The sequence below is a fragment of the Solanum verrucosum genome, unplaced genomic scaffold (genome assembly GCF_900185275.1).
Source record: "Solanum verrucosum unplaced genomic scaffold, falcon-dt-bn FXZP01000238.1, whole genome shotgun sequence".
NCBI lineage: Eukaryota > Viridiplantae > Streptophyta > Magnoliopsida > Solanales > Solanaceae > Solanum > Solanum verrucosum.
The window spans coordinates 2,492,932-2,511,106 of NW_026020630.1; the positions used below are offsets into that span (position 1 = coordinate 2,492,932).

The 18,175-nt window shown below is 31.9% G+C and overlaps 2 protein-coding genes across 2 annotated transcripts; both read right to left on the reverse strand.

The window, feature by feature from the left end:
* Positions 1-469: 469 nt before the first annotated feature.
* Positions 470-898, reverse strand: LOC125811674 (auxin-responsive protein SAUR76-like). Its single transcript, XM_049491199.1, has one exon. It carries the CDS (start codon positions 860-862, stop codon positions 476-478), a length of 387 nt encoding a protein of 128 aa, XP_049347156.1. The 5' UTR covers positions 863-898; the 3' UTR covers positions 470-475.
* Positions 899-11,673: 10,775 nt separating this feature from the next.
* LOC125811979 (sucrose synthase) lies at positions 11,674-17,777 on the reverse strand. Its single transcript, XM_049491528.1, has 14 exons — positions 17,639-17,777; positions 15,843-15,983; positions 15,449-15,575; positions 15,202-15,353; positions 14,926-15,118; positions 14,323-14,658; positions 14,141-14,236; positions 13,877-14,050; positions 13,669-13,785; positions 13,395-13,561; positions 13,092-13,316; positions 12,256-12,819; positions 12,032-12,170; positions 11,674-11,934 (listed from the first exon to the last, which is right to left on the reverse strand). Exons 2-14 carry the CDS (start codon positions 15,938-15,940, stop codon positions 11,905-11,907), a joined length of 2,418 nt encoding a protein of 805 aa, XP_049347485.1. The 5' UTR covers positions 15,941-15,983; positions 17,639-17,777; the 3' UTR covers positions 11,674-11,904.
* Positions 17,778-18,175: the final 398 nt, after the last annotated feature.

The window sequence follows — 18,175 nt, forward strand, 5'->3', positions numbered from 1 at the left end:
TTTTAAAAAAAATTGCCAACATGCAGCATTTATCCATGTTACTATCTAGGTCCCCTAAGAGCAAAAAAAAGGACAAAACTTCAAGATGAATATTAATACCAGATAGAAAAAGATGAAGGCTGGAATTTTTTACATAAAAATTAAATAAGAATAAATGTACACTTTAAAGAATGCAACAATGCAACAACAATATACATTGAAGAAACAAGAAGTAATTAACCATAATTAGTCTTAATTTTCCCTCTATTGTGAGAACATCCATTTTAACATTCATGTTAATTAATCAAAATCAAATTAACAAATCTAATAACCAAAAAAAAAAAAAAAAACTCACTAATTACTTGGTGAATTCAGGAGATTCAACTGAACTGATTACTTTTGATCATTCAGAACTACTTATACATACGCAAGAAAAAAAATTCAAAATGTATGCATATATATATAAAATTAATAAGATGATTTCATTCTGAATCAATCAACATGAATAAAACTCGACAAGTTCATCCATCGACTCGGGTTGTGGATCAGCATTTTGAAGCATCCATAGCAAATGTTCAAATAAAACAACTTCACATCCAACACTAACATATTCCTCCGAATCACTTGTCCTCCTTTCGATAAGTTCTCGAAAAAGAGGGTGATCGATAACATCGGAGGTAACTAGGTACCTACGTCTCGATTTTCCAACGTAGACGGGGTGTAAATTGTTGTTGTTGTTGTTGTTGTTATCGTCTTCGTATGAATTATATGCATTGTTTTCCAACATGTTTGTGTTGTTGATGCTATTGACACGACCAAGTTTGAAAGATTGCATTTTTTTCAAGACTGATTTGATTTTTGTGAGCTTGCCTCCTTTGGTCATGACTATGAGAAAATAGAAAGGGGTTTTGTATTTTTTTTAAAATTGAATATGAAAGAGAGTTGGTGTTTATGAGAAAGGAGGAGGAAGGTTCATATATAAAGGAAGTTTAAAGACTTTGGGACAACATTGAATTGCCTATGTGGGGTTTTTAACTTATTTTAAGTGGACCCCGAGTCTGAAATAGTCAGATTAGTCAGTTTTGAATATTATATGAGTCTGAATTAGTTGGATCCATAAGTTTTGAATATCATACGAGTTTGAATTAGTCGAATCAGTCAGTTTTGAATATCATATCATGAGTTTAAATTAGTTAGATTAGTGAATTTCGAATATCATTAGATTATAGTTAAAAAATATTAACTTTTTCTATTATACTTTATTGTGTGCATGTAATTTACACTAGACCAAAAAACTTGTGAAAGTCAAAGGCAGATGCCGCTTTTTTCGCTATGGGATCAGTTGAATTCAAGGGTAAATATAATATATCAGTATCGGGTTTATATGAGTTCAACACTTTTGATGCGCAACATAAACTTACGTCGAAAGATAGATCTACTAAAATTTCAATAAATACTAAATATGAACTCATAACTTAAAAAATATAACATGTTCAACGGTAAGAACCTTAAATATTGAATCCATAAAATTTGAAGATCCGCCACAAGCTGAATCCATAATAATTTTTTTACAGAGAGTATAGATAAATATGTACAAATCTATGAAAGAATATTAATAAATATTATATTTGAATCCATAATTTTAATAATACTATGTGTTCATTGCTGAGAATCTTAAAATTGAATGCATGAAGCTTAAATTTTGAATTTTCACTACAAATTGTTTCAGTAAAGGTAAAATAAAAGAATTGAAGCTAAAAATATAAAAAGGTATAATGTTCTTTATAGATTATATTATTAAACAAGATGATGTGTCATACAAAATGGAATTGATATAAAAAAAATTCTTAAAAAAATAGATTGAATTGCTTTTAACACTTGGAGGGGGGCCTTGCTAGTGTTTACAATTGGTGCCAAGATTTGTGGCAGGAAAATTAAAAACCAGCTGTGGCTTTGGACCCTTTTTAGGGACCCAATGAATAGGCAATGGAGTCCTTGGACACCTTGATGTTGACTCATCATATCTTGAACTTGAAGAAATGTTTTAAGGATTCGATTATTTGACAATTTAAGTGGTACGTGAATCATTTTTCATTATTTGACTGAGTATGAAATTAAAAAAAAAAGAATTGATTTTCAAATAAGTTAAGAAATTTTAATAACAATAGTATATTTAGAGTAATCCACTAGTAGGTTATAAAATAGATAATGTGTACGCACATCTGAAAGATAGAAAACTTGTTTTTATAGACTCTTGACAAATTCTAAAAGAAATATTGGCATTAAAAATGTGTTCTTAAAAGTAAAATAAAAAATTTAAAATTTATTTTTATTTTTTGTGATAAATAGACCAAAAAAAAGAAATTACCTTTTTATTACAAAATACTGATTATATAAGTTTAGAGTAGTTAATAAAAATTAAAAGAATTCAATTTCTACCTCGTAATTCCCTCTTCAATTTTTCTTTCTCCTCTCCTCCGTGATAAAAAATAAAATAAAATAAAATATTGAAGATTCATGAAATTATCAAAATTAAAAAAATTGTCATATTTTATTAATATATCTAGGGCATATCAACTAAAATGTTTCCAAATATTTTTTTATATTTTTACGTAATTTTTGGACAAGGGGGTAAAGTTGTTAAAAGCGCCACGTACATCTAACAACTAATTAAATTCTAAATTAATCAAGAATTTAATAATTAAGTATTACTACTAATTATTAGTAAGAATTCTTTTATTCAAACTAGAAGTTCAAGTATTTTATTTTACTTTTGTTTCCATATCTTCTATCTCTGTTTTAAAGTCCAATTAATTTAACTTCAAGTTGAAGAGTCTCGTTATAAGAGCGTAATAATTTTCTATCAAAAACGACTCTGTATCCCGAACTGAGACTGCAAATCTTTCCTCGAATTTTGGTGGTTTGGGACACTTGTCCACCATAATATTTTCTTGTTGTTAATGACTATATGCAATGTTTAAGAATTTCAAGGCCAACAACCTATTGTTTGTTTATAATTTTTCTTGTTTTTTTCAATTTTTAGCTTACCTACCAAATTAAAATTAAAGTTGTTTTTGTCTCAGAAAAAGCTATGAAACCGCAGAAATATGTGCCTCAAATTTTAATTTTAATTTTAATATAGTATTGTTTGAATTAATTTGGGTGTATTTCAATTATTTTATCGATTCGTTAGCTTATACTTAAACTATTTTATCAGATACATATTATATTTATCATCAACAAATATATTCAATACCTTTATCTACTAAGATATATAAAAAAAAAGAGGTAAATATCGATAGTTAGGTTCATACAAGGGAATTCAATTGAATCACGTTTGGAAATTATATTGTGTTGGAATGGGGTAAAATGTTGTTTTTTTTTTTTGTTTAATCTCTTTAACATGACCAAAAATCTAGTGTAGTATTAGCAAAAGGGGTTCGAAAATTATTTTAGATCATAAGTTCAAATCGAGGTGTAACAATTTGTCTTTTACTCTTTTTATATGAAATTCTGACTTTGCTAATATACATGGTGTAATATTTTATTTTTATTGAAATTTAAATTATGGTCTTCTATTATGTATGCTCATTTTATTGACTCCTATATTACATATTTATTTATTTTCAATTTTTTTGTTTAGAATCTGATATTTGTATTGAGACTAAATTTAAATTTGTACATTATAGAATTCATTTCTGAAGGCGGTGTTTAGGTGCATGCATTTTGCATCCTGATTTCCAATTGATTTCTTTTTTAAGTAGATTTGTTGCATGAAGACAATTTAGTAGAGGTGATAAAGACCTAGATTCTTTTATTTGTTTTTTTGTTGAGAGAATAATCAACTCTCATTAATTAATTAAAATAATCATAGGAATAATTAGATCCTCATCTAATTAATTAATTAATCAATCAAAGAAATTATATTGAACTTGTAAACAAATACTAACTCCTTTTAATTTATTATATAAAAGTAAAGTCGTATATGAGTTCTTCTAATATTAAGTCGTTATATCATCATATCTAAGAGTTTTTTATACTTCAAAATATTGGTAAATTCTACATTTAGTTCCTATGATTTTGATTAAACATATTAAACCCTCTATTAGTCGACTTGTTCGGTTTTAAATTAATTTCTTACTCATAAATATTCACAAATTTACTAATTATAATTATATATTAACCTTTCATGTCGCTATTTAATTACTCATATCAGCTTATCTTGATCGTTACTTCGTATTTATCGATAACATGTATAATTCTATAAATAGTCAAATATGACATATGTTTTAAATGAAGGGACCAAAAACATATTTTAACTAATTGAAAGTTAAATATACCTAGTCATATACGATATATATAATAAGGATCAAAAGAGGAATTTACCAATAATTTAGGGACCAAAGTGTTATCATCCCAAAAACAAGAAGGAGAAAAGACGAGATGATCAAGAGTTTTAAAAAAATACTTTTTTTATTTTCATTTATGTGATGTTGTTTAACTTGATACATCATTAATTAAGAAAGGAAGATTGATATTTAAAATTTGTAGTCTAAAATAAGTCATATATATATCTATGTACGTGGCTATAAATTTTCTCATTAAAGGTAAAATTAATATTTTTAAAGTTAAATTGTTACTAAATATAGAAATGTATCATTATTTTTAAAACTAACTAAGATGGAAAGTGTGTCACATAAATTGGGACAACGGAAGTAGTGATCATGGAAGGTTAATTTATTTTCATCTTTGTGCAATGTATATATGACTTTTTTAGGAATAAAGAAAGTTATATATGAAAAACACCCCATAGTCCATATTATATTATATTTCCGTTAAGTTCTTAATGTGATTCATTGAATTAGTTCAATGTAAAGAGATTCATGTAGAGTGAAGAACACTATAATTATTGAAAATCAAAGCAAAGTTAAGTTTTAGGATAAGAACAAAAAAGAAGTGATGAATACTTGTAGGTAATAGGTTAGATGAACTTAAACATGATAAATATTGTTAATCTTAATATAATAAAATCCCATTTTCAAGATTGATCTCTTGATTTATAAGGTTCCTTTTAATATAGTAAAAATATTTGTTTTGCTTATCTTAACTTCTAGAAATTTGAACATTTAATTCATAATTTTTGTTAAGGTATAGTACATTTGGTCCTTGCATATTATAATTTGTAAATTTTAATTTTAGTTCTTGTGATTTTTTTACTATACATATTTAACCGTCAATTACGTATTTGAAATATATCTTTTTGATTCCCTTGCTTATGAATATTTTACAAATTTTCAGAATTATTAACTGCTTCACAATGTAATTATCCTTGTGTTATGTTAATTAAGTTTTATTATTGCTTCATATTTGAGTTAACAAATAATAACACGGATGAGCCTTTCCTCAAATGAAAATGACACAGATAAGTCAAACTTTTAACGGACGTCATAAATGAGTTTTTTCTCAAAATTTGATGACATATTTGAGTCGTTTCCCTTTTATTAATAACTAAGAGACCAAAAGTACTATCTCCCTAAATAAAAGAAGTCAATCTGACGCACTAAGCTTGCTACACGCAGTAAACCACATTAAGTCTTTATGTACACGATGCTATCTTTACAGCTTGAATTCATGACCTTCTGATCACGTAACAATAATTATAAAAGGTATTTCATTCATGTCGTAAATATAAAATTATTGAAGGATTCTCATTTTCCCTCCAAATAACTTTTGTTGAATTGTTGATATTTTATGTTCTTTTTTTATATTTTTACTTTTAGAAGGGTCCTCCAGAGCATATGCATTATATTATTGATGAAATGTATAAATTCAGAATCTGTCCAATGTGAGGCTCTGCCATTGATAGTTTTTAATAATATTGAATAAAGAAATAAAATACCAAAAAGGAAGAAAAAAAAAAGGAAAACCTTATCATAATTGGCTAATTATTTGGAAAAAAGATATATTTTTTTTAAAAAGGAATAAAGATGACTTTTTAATTTGGAACTTTTGATTTGATTTTTTATCTGATTCTATTAGAAGGGGCAACCTCTCTATGTTAAACTATTACTCACTAATTAAAAAAGTATTCTTCGATAAATTATTATTAAATAAGATTAACGATAATTTTTTATTATTCAGAGACAACTATATAGATCATACGACTTCAGATTCCTATGTAACAACACATGCATTATGTCAACAAGTCTCACCGTTAACTCTAGTTGAGAAGCTGAGTCATATTTTTTTTTCTAAAATAGAATAAAGTCAATTATATCTAGTATCGATCATTATGATATCATTCTATGTACAAATCAATTTTTTAGAACCTTTTGTCGTTCATGACATTTCTTGCTTTTAACAAGACAACTTCTCAACGGAAAAATAGAAATACTGATCCCATTCAAATATTAATTTAGATTTTTCTTTCCTTGGTCAAGATTTTCAAGCATTGAAGATGACACACACATGGTAGTACTCAAGAATAGCCATGTGAGCAACACATGGATTCACAATCTTAGAAACATTCTTTACAAGTCAAATTAAACCCACACTCTATACATAGCAAAAAATGTACTCAATTCAATGTCCTTGTAGCCCCCCAAATCTTATGTACATGGACCTATCCAATGAATAAGCTACGAGTTCATCTGAATTTATAAATTGAACAAACAAATATATTTATCCTACGTGACATTTTACGTAGCAATTTTGTGTCTTATATGACGTCCTATTAAATGTTTGAACATTTTTGGGATTGTTCTTGTCCATCAAAATTGAGTGTCCTTGACTCCAAAAGGACAAGGAAAATGACTACTAAAATAGACATCCAAAACAATTACTATAGTGAATTTATATAATTTGATGTTAATATCGAGTATGAGTAAGTACTTATTTGAGATTGGTTGATTTAATTTGGTTTCGAGCACAATAATGGACAAATGATCTAAATCATATTCATTAGGGAAAATTATATGAATGTGATGACCCGGAAGGTCATTTTTGGAAATTTTGAACTATTCGTTTAACTTAAGTTAATTAATCGATAGTTAGTGGGTTAAAGTGATCATTTATTAAAGACTCTATACCACTTGACCATGGGTTAAAATGAATTAAATTATTTGGGGTTTAATATTTGAGTCATAACTGAAAAAGGAAAAGAAGAAAAGGGCGTAGGGTTTCGGCATCGTGAGTTTCGATCTGCTTCAGGTACTGCATCAAGTGCTCTGCATGCTCTTCATTAATTTCTACATATGTATATGTGTGGAAATAATAATATATTAGGTAGGAAAATGATGATTTGCTTCGTAAGTTTGTAGATAAGAAACAATGCTAATATTATTGCTATTACTATTATATTTCTTTTTGTTTGTTGTTAATTTATGGGGATGAAGGGAGTTGAACTGTTAGGAGTAGATATATATAATTATTTTCCATACATGCTATCTCCAGTTTCAAGTAGTAAGTTGAATTCTTGCTAAAGGAGTTAGATTATTACTCTATATATGTTAAGGCCTAATTGATTTCTTGGGAAAGAATAATGTCATTGTTGTACACTTGGTGGGTTTTGAAAATTGTGAGGATAAAGTTATGATTACATATTATAAATTTAGGAACCTGCATGCGACATATTAATGTCTTGATTTTGTCGATTCCCACCACTGGTTTCATAACCAGTGGTTCCGAAAATTAGTAATTCTTATGTTATTATCACATTGTATTTTAATTTTGATATATTAATTAAAATAGGTAATTAAACATTAGGTATATCGTATTTTTGTGAATGTCATTAGATTTACGATAATTGAAGGAATTAGAAGAATTGACAAGTTAATGGGCATCAAGACTTGGGAACTTAATTATAAATTTGGGTAAGCTTTTGGGTCTAGGCTAAACCTATAGTGTCATGAGTGTTGTTAGTTTCAGAATCTTATTGTGACCATGTACTTGAATAGATTGCATTGATTTGGAAGCTCAACGAAAAGGGAAGGCTCAAGTCCTGGAGTGAATTCTTGATTGATTGAGGCAAGTGGATTTCTAAACCCTTGTTAAGCGTATGGAATTCGTGTATTTCCTTGTGGTATATGTTTGGGAGTAATGTGATCAATTGTTTGTATGATGTGTTGAGAATTGATTGAAAAACTTGTTGAATCATTGTTGAAGTTGTATCATGATTGTGTTGTTGTGATTTGTGCAATGTTATGAAAATGGTCATCTCCTCATTATTTGTGTGAACATGTCATTTGCATTGTTCTGAGACATGGTTGTGACAAGTGTTATGTGCATTGAGAAAGAATAAGAAATTAAAGAGGATGTACCATTTCGAGGGACGTATCGCGCGCCGCGATGGATATTATATTTCGAGGGACGTGTCGCGCGCCGCGACAAATATTATATTTCGAGGGACGTATCGCGCGCCGCGATGGATGCATGGACAGATATGTCCCCCATGGGTCCCGGACTGAGAGACAGCGGGTGTGTATCATTAGGTCAGACATGCATCACTATACTTGACATTGCATTTCATTGCATTGCATTATTTTTATTATTGATGAACTTGATCTTGTGTGTTGCTGATCTTGTGAGTGCCTTTTTGTGAAACTTGTTGTTGATGAATATTGAGTTGTTATTGAGAATATATAATCTGTTAGAGTGTTGTTGTTGAGCTGTATGATTTGTAAATTGTGAATTGTTAGGTTGGGCTGGTTTTATGCAGGTTGTAGCTATGGAGGTTAGGATGGGGTGTAAGGAGTACCCGTATTCTGTACCCTTAGCTTGTGTTTAGAGGTTTGCTTGTTGAGTACCGTGTGGTTTGGTACTCACCCCTTGCTTCTACAATCTTTTGTAGGTTACGAGCCCGGATCTTCGTGATACCTTCCATTCTCTTCGTTTCCGAGGCTTTCTTTGGAGATCTGAGAGGTAGTTGTTTGTCATCTCAGCGACCCTTCTTACTCCTGTTTATGATTTTGTTTTTACTTGAAAGACAACATCATTTGAGACTTGCGTATTTTATTTCAATTCTAGTATTTACATTAGAGGCTTGTGCACGTGACAACCAGGTTTTGAGGATTGAATTAAGTTGACTTGTTTTCGTAATAGTAATTGTTATTGAACTTTGCTTTATTTCCGCACTTTATAGAAATGATTGGGTTTTAGGCTGACTTGTCTTGGTGGGATACGATGAGTGCCATCACATCCATTTTTGGGTCGTGACAATGAAATAGCTAACTACTAATTCAAATTAAATGTTATAGACATAGTTTCTTATATTTGTAATTCGCAGCAAACATTCCATGTTTTTGCCATCTGACGAGACCCATTCGGTATACATGTGTTATATAAAAATTAATTGTATATATTAGTATAGCATTTGTTTGTATATAATTTGTTGTTTCTATATGTGCCATAGTTATACATAATAAGACTTGTCTATATAATCTCTTTATGTATATGTAGTAATTTTGTTTATATATAATTACTATTTTTTAGTTTGTTTATACAAATTCAATTTGTTGTTTGTATATTTTCCATAGTTATACATAACAAGACATGGTTGTATAATCTATTTATGTATATATGTAGTAATTTTGTTTATATACAATTACTATGTTTTAGTTTGTATACAGATCAATATATAGATTATCGAAATATACAGATCAAGACATGACAGGTTTTTATGTATAAGTATACCGAAATATACAAATACAAATTTTTATGTATATGTATACCGAAATATACATATTAATAGTCATAGCAAACATAAAGTTTTCTATAAAGCGCAATATACAAACTATAGTTACAACATATAAATATAATTTTTATGTTTGCTAAACCTAAAATTTACTCTATTCATTATCTATATAAGCCCAATTGTTTGGGCTAGGCCCAATGGATGGACCTATGACCCAATTCATATTTTCTATTCCATGTTCCATTTTGTATTAATGTGTTTGACTGAACTCATAATTTAAAATTAAAGCACTTTTGAATTTGTGTTCATAAAATACACAATATCATTCTTCAAATCATGTCATTAAGAATAAAATGAAGATTCTAAGACTAAATTTATTGAGAATGTTGTCATGATTACCGATTGGAAACCCAAATAGAGAAGGGTTGCAACATGTTGACTACAAGCGTAAAGCTAGTTAATTCATGATGAGTGTTCACAATACATATAAGGACATTGAAATGTGACGGGTTCAAATAAAGTGACGTATAATCAACGAGAGTTCATATAACAGACTTTACTTTCTAGGGATTGAGTATGTCCACATAGCCGATTTCAAATCCGAATAAAGGACAAGGGTTGCAACAAGTCGACAACAAGCATAAAGTTAATCAATTCATGACGAATACTCACAATAAATATAAGAATATTGAAATATGATGTGTTACAAATAAAATAACATAATCAATGAGAGTTCATATAGTAGACTCCGACTCACTCAGGATTGAGGAAATATTTGTTTTTAGTTCAATTTCTTTTGACCAAAAACTTACAGCTAATCAAATTAAATAAGGTAAAGTTCACATGTGCCATAATTGTGTCAGTCATTTGTTTGTATCTTAGTTTAGTTATTATATGTCAAATGTTTACATTATTTTTCTCTGAAAACGTTGTAACAACTGATGTTTGTTACATTTGTGTTACATGCATGTAGAATTTATTGCTAAGAGTCTTCTGATCTTTCTGCAATCTCTGTTCTCTACTTTGAAATTGTAAATTTAATCCAAATACTTTGTTTTCTTTTTCCATAATAACATCGTTTGTCTGAATATTTTCTTGACTCGTCCTTGAGTGGAATGTTGCTATAGATAACGTATAGTGTAACATAACATGAAAAATCGATTTCAAAAAATTTAATCATTATAGTAAAATGTTGTTGTAGAGAATAATTGTTATACATATGTATTATTGTATTTTCTTGCAGAAAATATATGCAAGCTAATAATATTTGCATCGAGTGTCTATCGAAAACAACTTCTTTACCTCACACGAGGTCCTCTAAGGTTTGCATACACTACTCTTTTGAAACTCAACTCACTTGATACATTGTTTTTCTTGAGTTGAGTGCCTATCGAAAATAACTTCTCTACCTCACATAAGACCAGGTCTTGTATGGTATGCATGCACTCAACTCTTTCGAAACTCACTTGTGAGATCACACCGGTATGTTATATGCAAATTTATAGTGCTCTATTCAAGGCTGTTAAAAAGATTTGTCATTGATTATGTAACTGATCTTTGCTAGATAGTATGGGAATTTGCTCTATTCAAGGCTGTTAAAAAGATTTGTCATTGATTATGTAACTGATCTTTGCTAGATAGAATGGGAATTTCATCATTCTGCATTGTTATGGTTATGTTTTGTGACCTATTTTGCTCCCGACTCTTCAAAATTGTTGCCGCACCCGTATCAAATTCTCCAAAATACACTACTTTTTGAAATATCACACACATCTAAATACACTACTATCCACACACACCTAAATATACTACCACGTACTACTATCCACACACCTAAATACACTATTTTTGGAGTATCTGACACGCACCTGTGGACATTTTTAAAGTGTTTGAGCAACATAAGTTGTGACTATAGTGTACAAAATGACAATAGGTAAACCAAAACAATGGTTTCTTGAAGTAAACTTACACTATATAGCATTACTCATGATAAAAGAAGTTGATTGGACAGACTGAAATTTTGATCTCTTATTCATACCAACAGCTCAAATTCTCCAACCAACATTGGCAGGACAAAATGTAGACTAAATGAAAGTACAACATAAAGCAAAGGGGTGGGGTGGGGGGTGGGGGTGGGGGGTGACATACTAAATGGGAAAAAGAAACACTACACAGAAGCCTCTTCTTGTCAAAGACTACAGTTTTATTCAAAGAAAAAACAGGCACACCTTCATTCACTCAGCAGCCAATGGAACAGCTTCAGCCTAAAAGGAAAAACCAAGAAAAAAACTTCATTAGGAATTTCCAACACTATTGACCCTCTCTAAGAGAATGTAATTGTGTCGTAAACACGAAACTCACCATCTTACGGTACTTGAGAGCATAAAACATTTCAAGATAGCGACGGATTTCTAGACGATCAAGCTTAGAAACGTGTTTCCAGAACCCATAAACAGCAGCCAGTGTCAATAGCCTTTCGGAGTAGATTTGCCAAGTGTACCTGTACGTATAGTAGTAAAAACGCGATAAGATATCAATAAACTATGCCTGAAATCCCAAACTAGTGTCGAGAAAAAGTTGCTTACTTCTCTTGGATGCGCTTCAGGCCACCCGTCGAAATGGTTTCCCAATGTGAAGGCTCTTTCTTGCATTTCTCAAAGAAATCAGCTAGCAGATCAGCAGCTTGCTCACCGTGATATGGATCAATGTGGAAGCCGGACTTTCCATGAACGATGATCTCAGCTGGACCACCATGATTAGTTGCAAATGTAGGCAAACCACAAGTCATTGCTTCGACAACAGTCAGACCAAAAGCCTCGTAGAATGCAGGCTGAACGAAAGCTCCCTTAGTGTCAGCAATGTATCGGTAGAGCTCACCATTCCTCACTCGGTTCATCTGGGAAGAAATCCATCTGAATTGGCCATTCAAATTATGAGTCTCTATTAGCTCATACATCTTCTTCATCTCTGCCTGCTCTTCCAAATCTTTGGATTCCTTCCTTCGATCTCCGCCAACTACAACCAGGTTAACCAATCCCCTTAGCCGTGGATTTTTGGCGTACCACTCAACAAGTCCAGTTAAATTCTTCACACGATCCAACCTCGCCATTGTGAATAAAATTGGTTTAGTCCTGTCCTTGAGCACGCACCTGCCAAAAAGCACAACCTTTTTAGCACAAGCTCATCTACCTGGGGAGGATCCAACGTTGCAATACCCACTACTTTCAACGCGGAGCATAAATTCATGTATAAAAATTCACTAATATACAAAAAATAATCGATATGAACGCATTACTTTTAAAATGTAATAGGTTCAACGCTAAAAACCATAAATGATGGAACCCATAGAATTTAAATATTGAATCCGTCTCTGTCGAATAAATAAGTAACACAGACATGTACCACTAATGTAGAAACTTACAGATGTTCGTCATTCTCAACATCACTATACAGCAGCTCATCAATTTCAGGGTGAAATGCTGTAAGTCTCTTCTCCGTTTCGGAGTATGAGAAGTAGAGGTTAATATCAGCTCCAGGTGAGACAATGTTGAATTTGGGGTCGAACACATTAATGCCGTGAACAACTCTGTACAATCCAGGCATTGTGAATGCCATATGGCTCTCATATTGTCCTACAGTGTCCTTGCTGGAAAAATCGATAAGGATTAAGCGCGGGAAAAAAGAATATAAAGTTACTTCATTGAAAGCAAATTGATGCTAATACCTTCCTGCTATCTCCTGGAATGTGCTGGTGATGATGAAATCAGTGTGATTCATTGCAATGAGATCAGCGGTAAACTGGGATGAGAAATGGTATTTTTCATCAAATTTCTTCCAGTAGATGTCGGAATCTGGATACTTTGTTTTCTCCAACGCATGAGCGATTGTGCACTGCAGAAGGCAAATAACACAATGAAAAGGAAAATAATTTAGTACACTTAGCTCCAAACTAATGGAAATGCAATCAAATATATAAGAGGTGAAAAACGCCCATAGACCTGCGTTACGCCTAACTTGTGAGCTAGCAAAGAAGCAGCAAGATTGCCCTCACTGTAGTTTCCGATTATCAAATCTGGCTTTGCCTGCAGTTCTGCAGAAATTTCTTTTGCGACATCCTGAAGTATGAAAAACCAAAGTGTTAATAATTAGCAAATTGTTCTGAAATACGTATTGGAAGCTAGACAAATACAATGAAGCTTTTGTCACCTCAATGAATGTCTCCATGTATGGCCACACTTCAAAGCGAGAGATCCATTTGCGAACAATGCCCTTCTCAGTCCTAAAAGGGACCCTAAGAATATGTGAGTGTTCTGCTCCATACACCTTCTCAATCCTCTGACCACAAGTGGTTCCAACTGCATCGGGCAGCAGACGAGTAACCTGAGAATAACAGCAAATCAGTTGTTAAAATGAAGAGAAATTAGCTATAATCCTCACTCCTCGGAATATACAAGTACAGGAAATACTAACAATAAGAATACGGGGGATGATATCAAGTCCTTGCTCCTTTATGCGCTTAAGCATTTCACGCTCCAAGGCGGGAACTTGATCTAATATGTAGACAACCTACACATCAAGGGGAGAAGGACCTTAGCATTTATGGAAACAAGCATTCGAAACATATTTAGCAATAATGATTTTAGGTAATGCACCTGGCCACCGGTGTCGGGATAACCCAAGACATTTTCTTGGGCAAAATATCCATGAGGGGAAAGGATAACCACATTGAAGACCATAGGAATTCTCCCTAAGAACTTCTCAAGAGTACATGAGTCAGGAGCCTCAAGGAGATCAAGAAGCATGCATACCATCTCTAGTACACGCTCCGCCGTGTCCCCCCATCCCTTCTCCAATCCGATTTCTTGGAACTTGTGTTCGAATTCGAAATATGGAGTTTCCGGGGGAAGCATAATGAGGTATTCCTCTGCCTTCCTTAGGACATTTTGAAGAGTATTCGAATTCTGTATCCTATCATTCAGCATCATTGTCTGTGTACAGGAAATAAAAAAAAAGCAATCCTTTAGAACATATTCATCAGTCATCCGGTCCACAATTCAGTTGCTGTATTTGTACTTATAGCTCACAAAATATCTATAAATATTTTGCGGCAAAGCCAATTATTAGTTTATGTTAACTCGGAATCGTTATAGGAACCCATAAACTTCAAATTTTGGATCCGCTTTTGACTGACTATTCTAATAGGTAAAGTAACATGCACAAATTAAACCTATCAATGAATGGGACTAACAAATTACCTTGCCCTTATAATGGTGAGCGCGAAGAAATTCGAGAAGCGGGGTCATGCTTTCCTTGTCATGGAACATTTTGGCAGAGAGGTGCCTATTGAGGAATTCAACTCCATTTCCAATAGATTTGGTGAGGGTTGGTTTAGGAAAGGATGCAGTAAAAGGCTCGAAATCCAACTCGAGAACGAAATTTCCATTCGAGCTGCATCAGGGAAAAGCACACACTTAACATTGAACAATGAATTCATAGCTTATTCTTGTAGCACATAAAAGTCTAAAACTTACGCTCCGTCGACAAGTTCTTCCTTGAATTGCAAATACTCAGGGACGGACAGCTCCTCAACAACTAGCGCGTTGACGTTCACACGGATGTATTCCCAGACACCAGGCCTCAAACGAATAGCAAGTGCAACCCAAGGGGGGAGAACAATCGCTTCCTAGTATATAACATATCATAATAGCATTCATATATAAACTCAAAAATGATACATATATGATCTTTTGGTGACACATATAGACAAAAACAAATTACCTGAGTGGATTTCAGGAGTTCTTCAAATGCATGTTCATTCAGTTTGTTTTTGTCATCTTGGCGAATTGCATCGAACTCAGCCAAAAGCTCGTGAGGTTTCAAGATCCCTTTTCCGTGGCTTTCGATCCTGTAATAGCCAAAACCAGTATAAATAACACATCACATACTTATCCAAACCAACTTAATCTTTTTTCTTAGTAACTGTCGTGTCCAGGTCAGCTTGCATGCGCCTAGACTATTTTACAGTAGCTACTACCTCCAACTAGCACAGATATCGAAAAACTTTACTCACCAACTCTTACGACATAAGGAAAGAAATCACCTAGAGTTTTTTCACATACCAACTAATTAATTTATTTCCTAGGAAACAAGAACATTTCTTAGGCTAATATACCTTGAAAGAAACAGCAGTATCTCATTGCGGTGAGCAGCTAAAGTTGCATCAACACGTTCACGAAGGCTATGAACACGAGTCAGAACACGTTCAGCCATTGTAGTTGATTCAACAGATGGGAAATCCTCAGACAAAGTTCAACTGTTAAACAACCAAAAAATACACTAGTGCAGTTAGTAGAAGAGCCCACCTCAGCTTATCCAAAATACCAAACAAAATTTTATATAGTATTACATTATACAACCACTGAAAAATTGAAAATGACAAACTAAAAAGTCACTGAATCACCAAAATTTTCAACATCTATAGACTATAATGTTACCACTTTAAATTTTCAAACCTTTCACCTAATATAGTCAAGGGCGGAGCCAACAACATAGCCCGTGTAATCTCCCAAAGTGGGGTCGGGGAGGGTAGAATATACACAAACCTTACCCCCTACCTTGAAGGTAGAGAGGTTATTTCCGATAGACCCTCGGCCCAAGGAAAACAGTTCAAAAAAGAAATAAAGGCAATGAAAAGAGCCATGGAAAAATACTATAAAAAACATAACAAAGCATTCTGAACAATAAATACAACAAAATAATCAAATGAACGAAGTACAAGAAACAACATATAGAAACTACATGAATAATACTACGACTACTAGTATAGTGATACAATGCTCTACTACCTACTAACTTTCTACCGTAATCCATGTATCCAGAATCTAGATCCAAAATTCATTAACTAAAAATTTTGTCTCCGCCACTGAGTATAATTCTATAGTACTAATAAAACCAAAACCAACCAACATGATGACATTAATAACAAGTCTTACTCAAATACGTTTGTGGAAAAAGCACAGCGCTATGCGTTACAACTAAGACTACTACAAAGACTAAACTACAAAATATATATATAAATAACTCAATGAAGACCCCACAACAAGAATCTACAGTAAACTATCTGTTACAAAAATGGACTACATTTCTCAATCTTGATTTAACCAAAACATCAAATCTCAGTTAAAACTGAGCAAAACAAGATCTTTAAGAAAACCCCAAGTAAGTTTTCATTAGAAAAATAGCAAATGTACTACGAAAAAAAAAAACAAGAATTGATGACTAGAGCAAACAGGAACTACTTAAGCTATGTCATGAAGATAGATTTGTCTTAAATGAGGCTATACTTTTTAACTAAGAACTTTGACACCAACAAACAAGACAACCCCACCCCCCCAGACCCCCTCACCCCACCCCCACAAACAAATGAGAACAGAACAGAACAGAACAAAAACAGTTTTGAGACAAAGGTGACAAAAACTATGTGAACACAAAAACAAACTTCAAAATGTAATCTTTACACCTCTTGGGGTGATCATGATCATGATCAAGAACAAAACTTTTTTCAAGAAAGATTACTTCTACTTTGTTCTTGATCACTTTCTACAACTTAAAAAAAAAAAAACTCAAAAATATCATCTTTAACACTTTACACCTCTTGGGGGAGATCAAGAACAAAACTTTTTCAAGAAAGATTACATCTTGTTTGTTCTTGATCACTTTCTACTACTAAAAAAGTTGGAATCTTTAGCTAAAATATCAAAAGAAAACTTCTTTTTTGTGGGGTTTTGAGTAAATGAGCTCAACTAAAAATGGAAATTTTTGTAAGAAAAATTCAAGATCTTTTAACACCCTTCCAAGATCAAGACTTTGAACTAAATTTGAACCTAACACCAAAAAAAATGACTATTTTTGCATGTGGAAATTAACTTGTATATGAAAAAACAAAATAAAATAAAATTGTAGCTTTACCTTTGAGAGGAAAGAAATGAGAAAAGAAAAAATGGAGAAAATGTTGAAATGAGTGTAGAATGAAAGAAGCAAATGAAAGAGCTTTGCTTGTGAATGGTGAAGAAAGCTAAGCTAAAGGACACCTTTTTATAGCCAAAAAGTGGAGATTGTAGCAAGTGTAATTAATTATGTGAAGGATCTTAATTAACCATAAACTATATGCTAATGATGGCTTTTGGTTTAGTGAGTGGGGGAAAAAAAATCTATATCTAGTCGAACTTATTAACTTGATCTCAATTGACAATTTGAATGTTGTGTTAACTTTTAAAATACATATATAAACATCTTAACTCATTTTTACCGTGTTTTGTAAACATGTAAATTTTTGAAAATGTCTAAACGATCATTTTTAAGTTTGAGCGTTTAAGTATAGTAAAAACAAATTGAAATTGTATTTTTCAAAATTGAAATATCTAACGATTAATTTGGATAAGTTAAAGTGTGTAACAGTCAATGGTTGGTCAAATTTTTTTACTTTTTTTCCAACTATACATACAT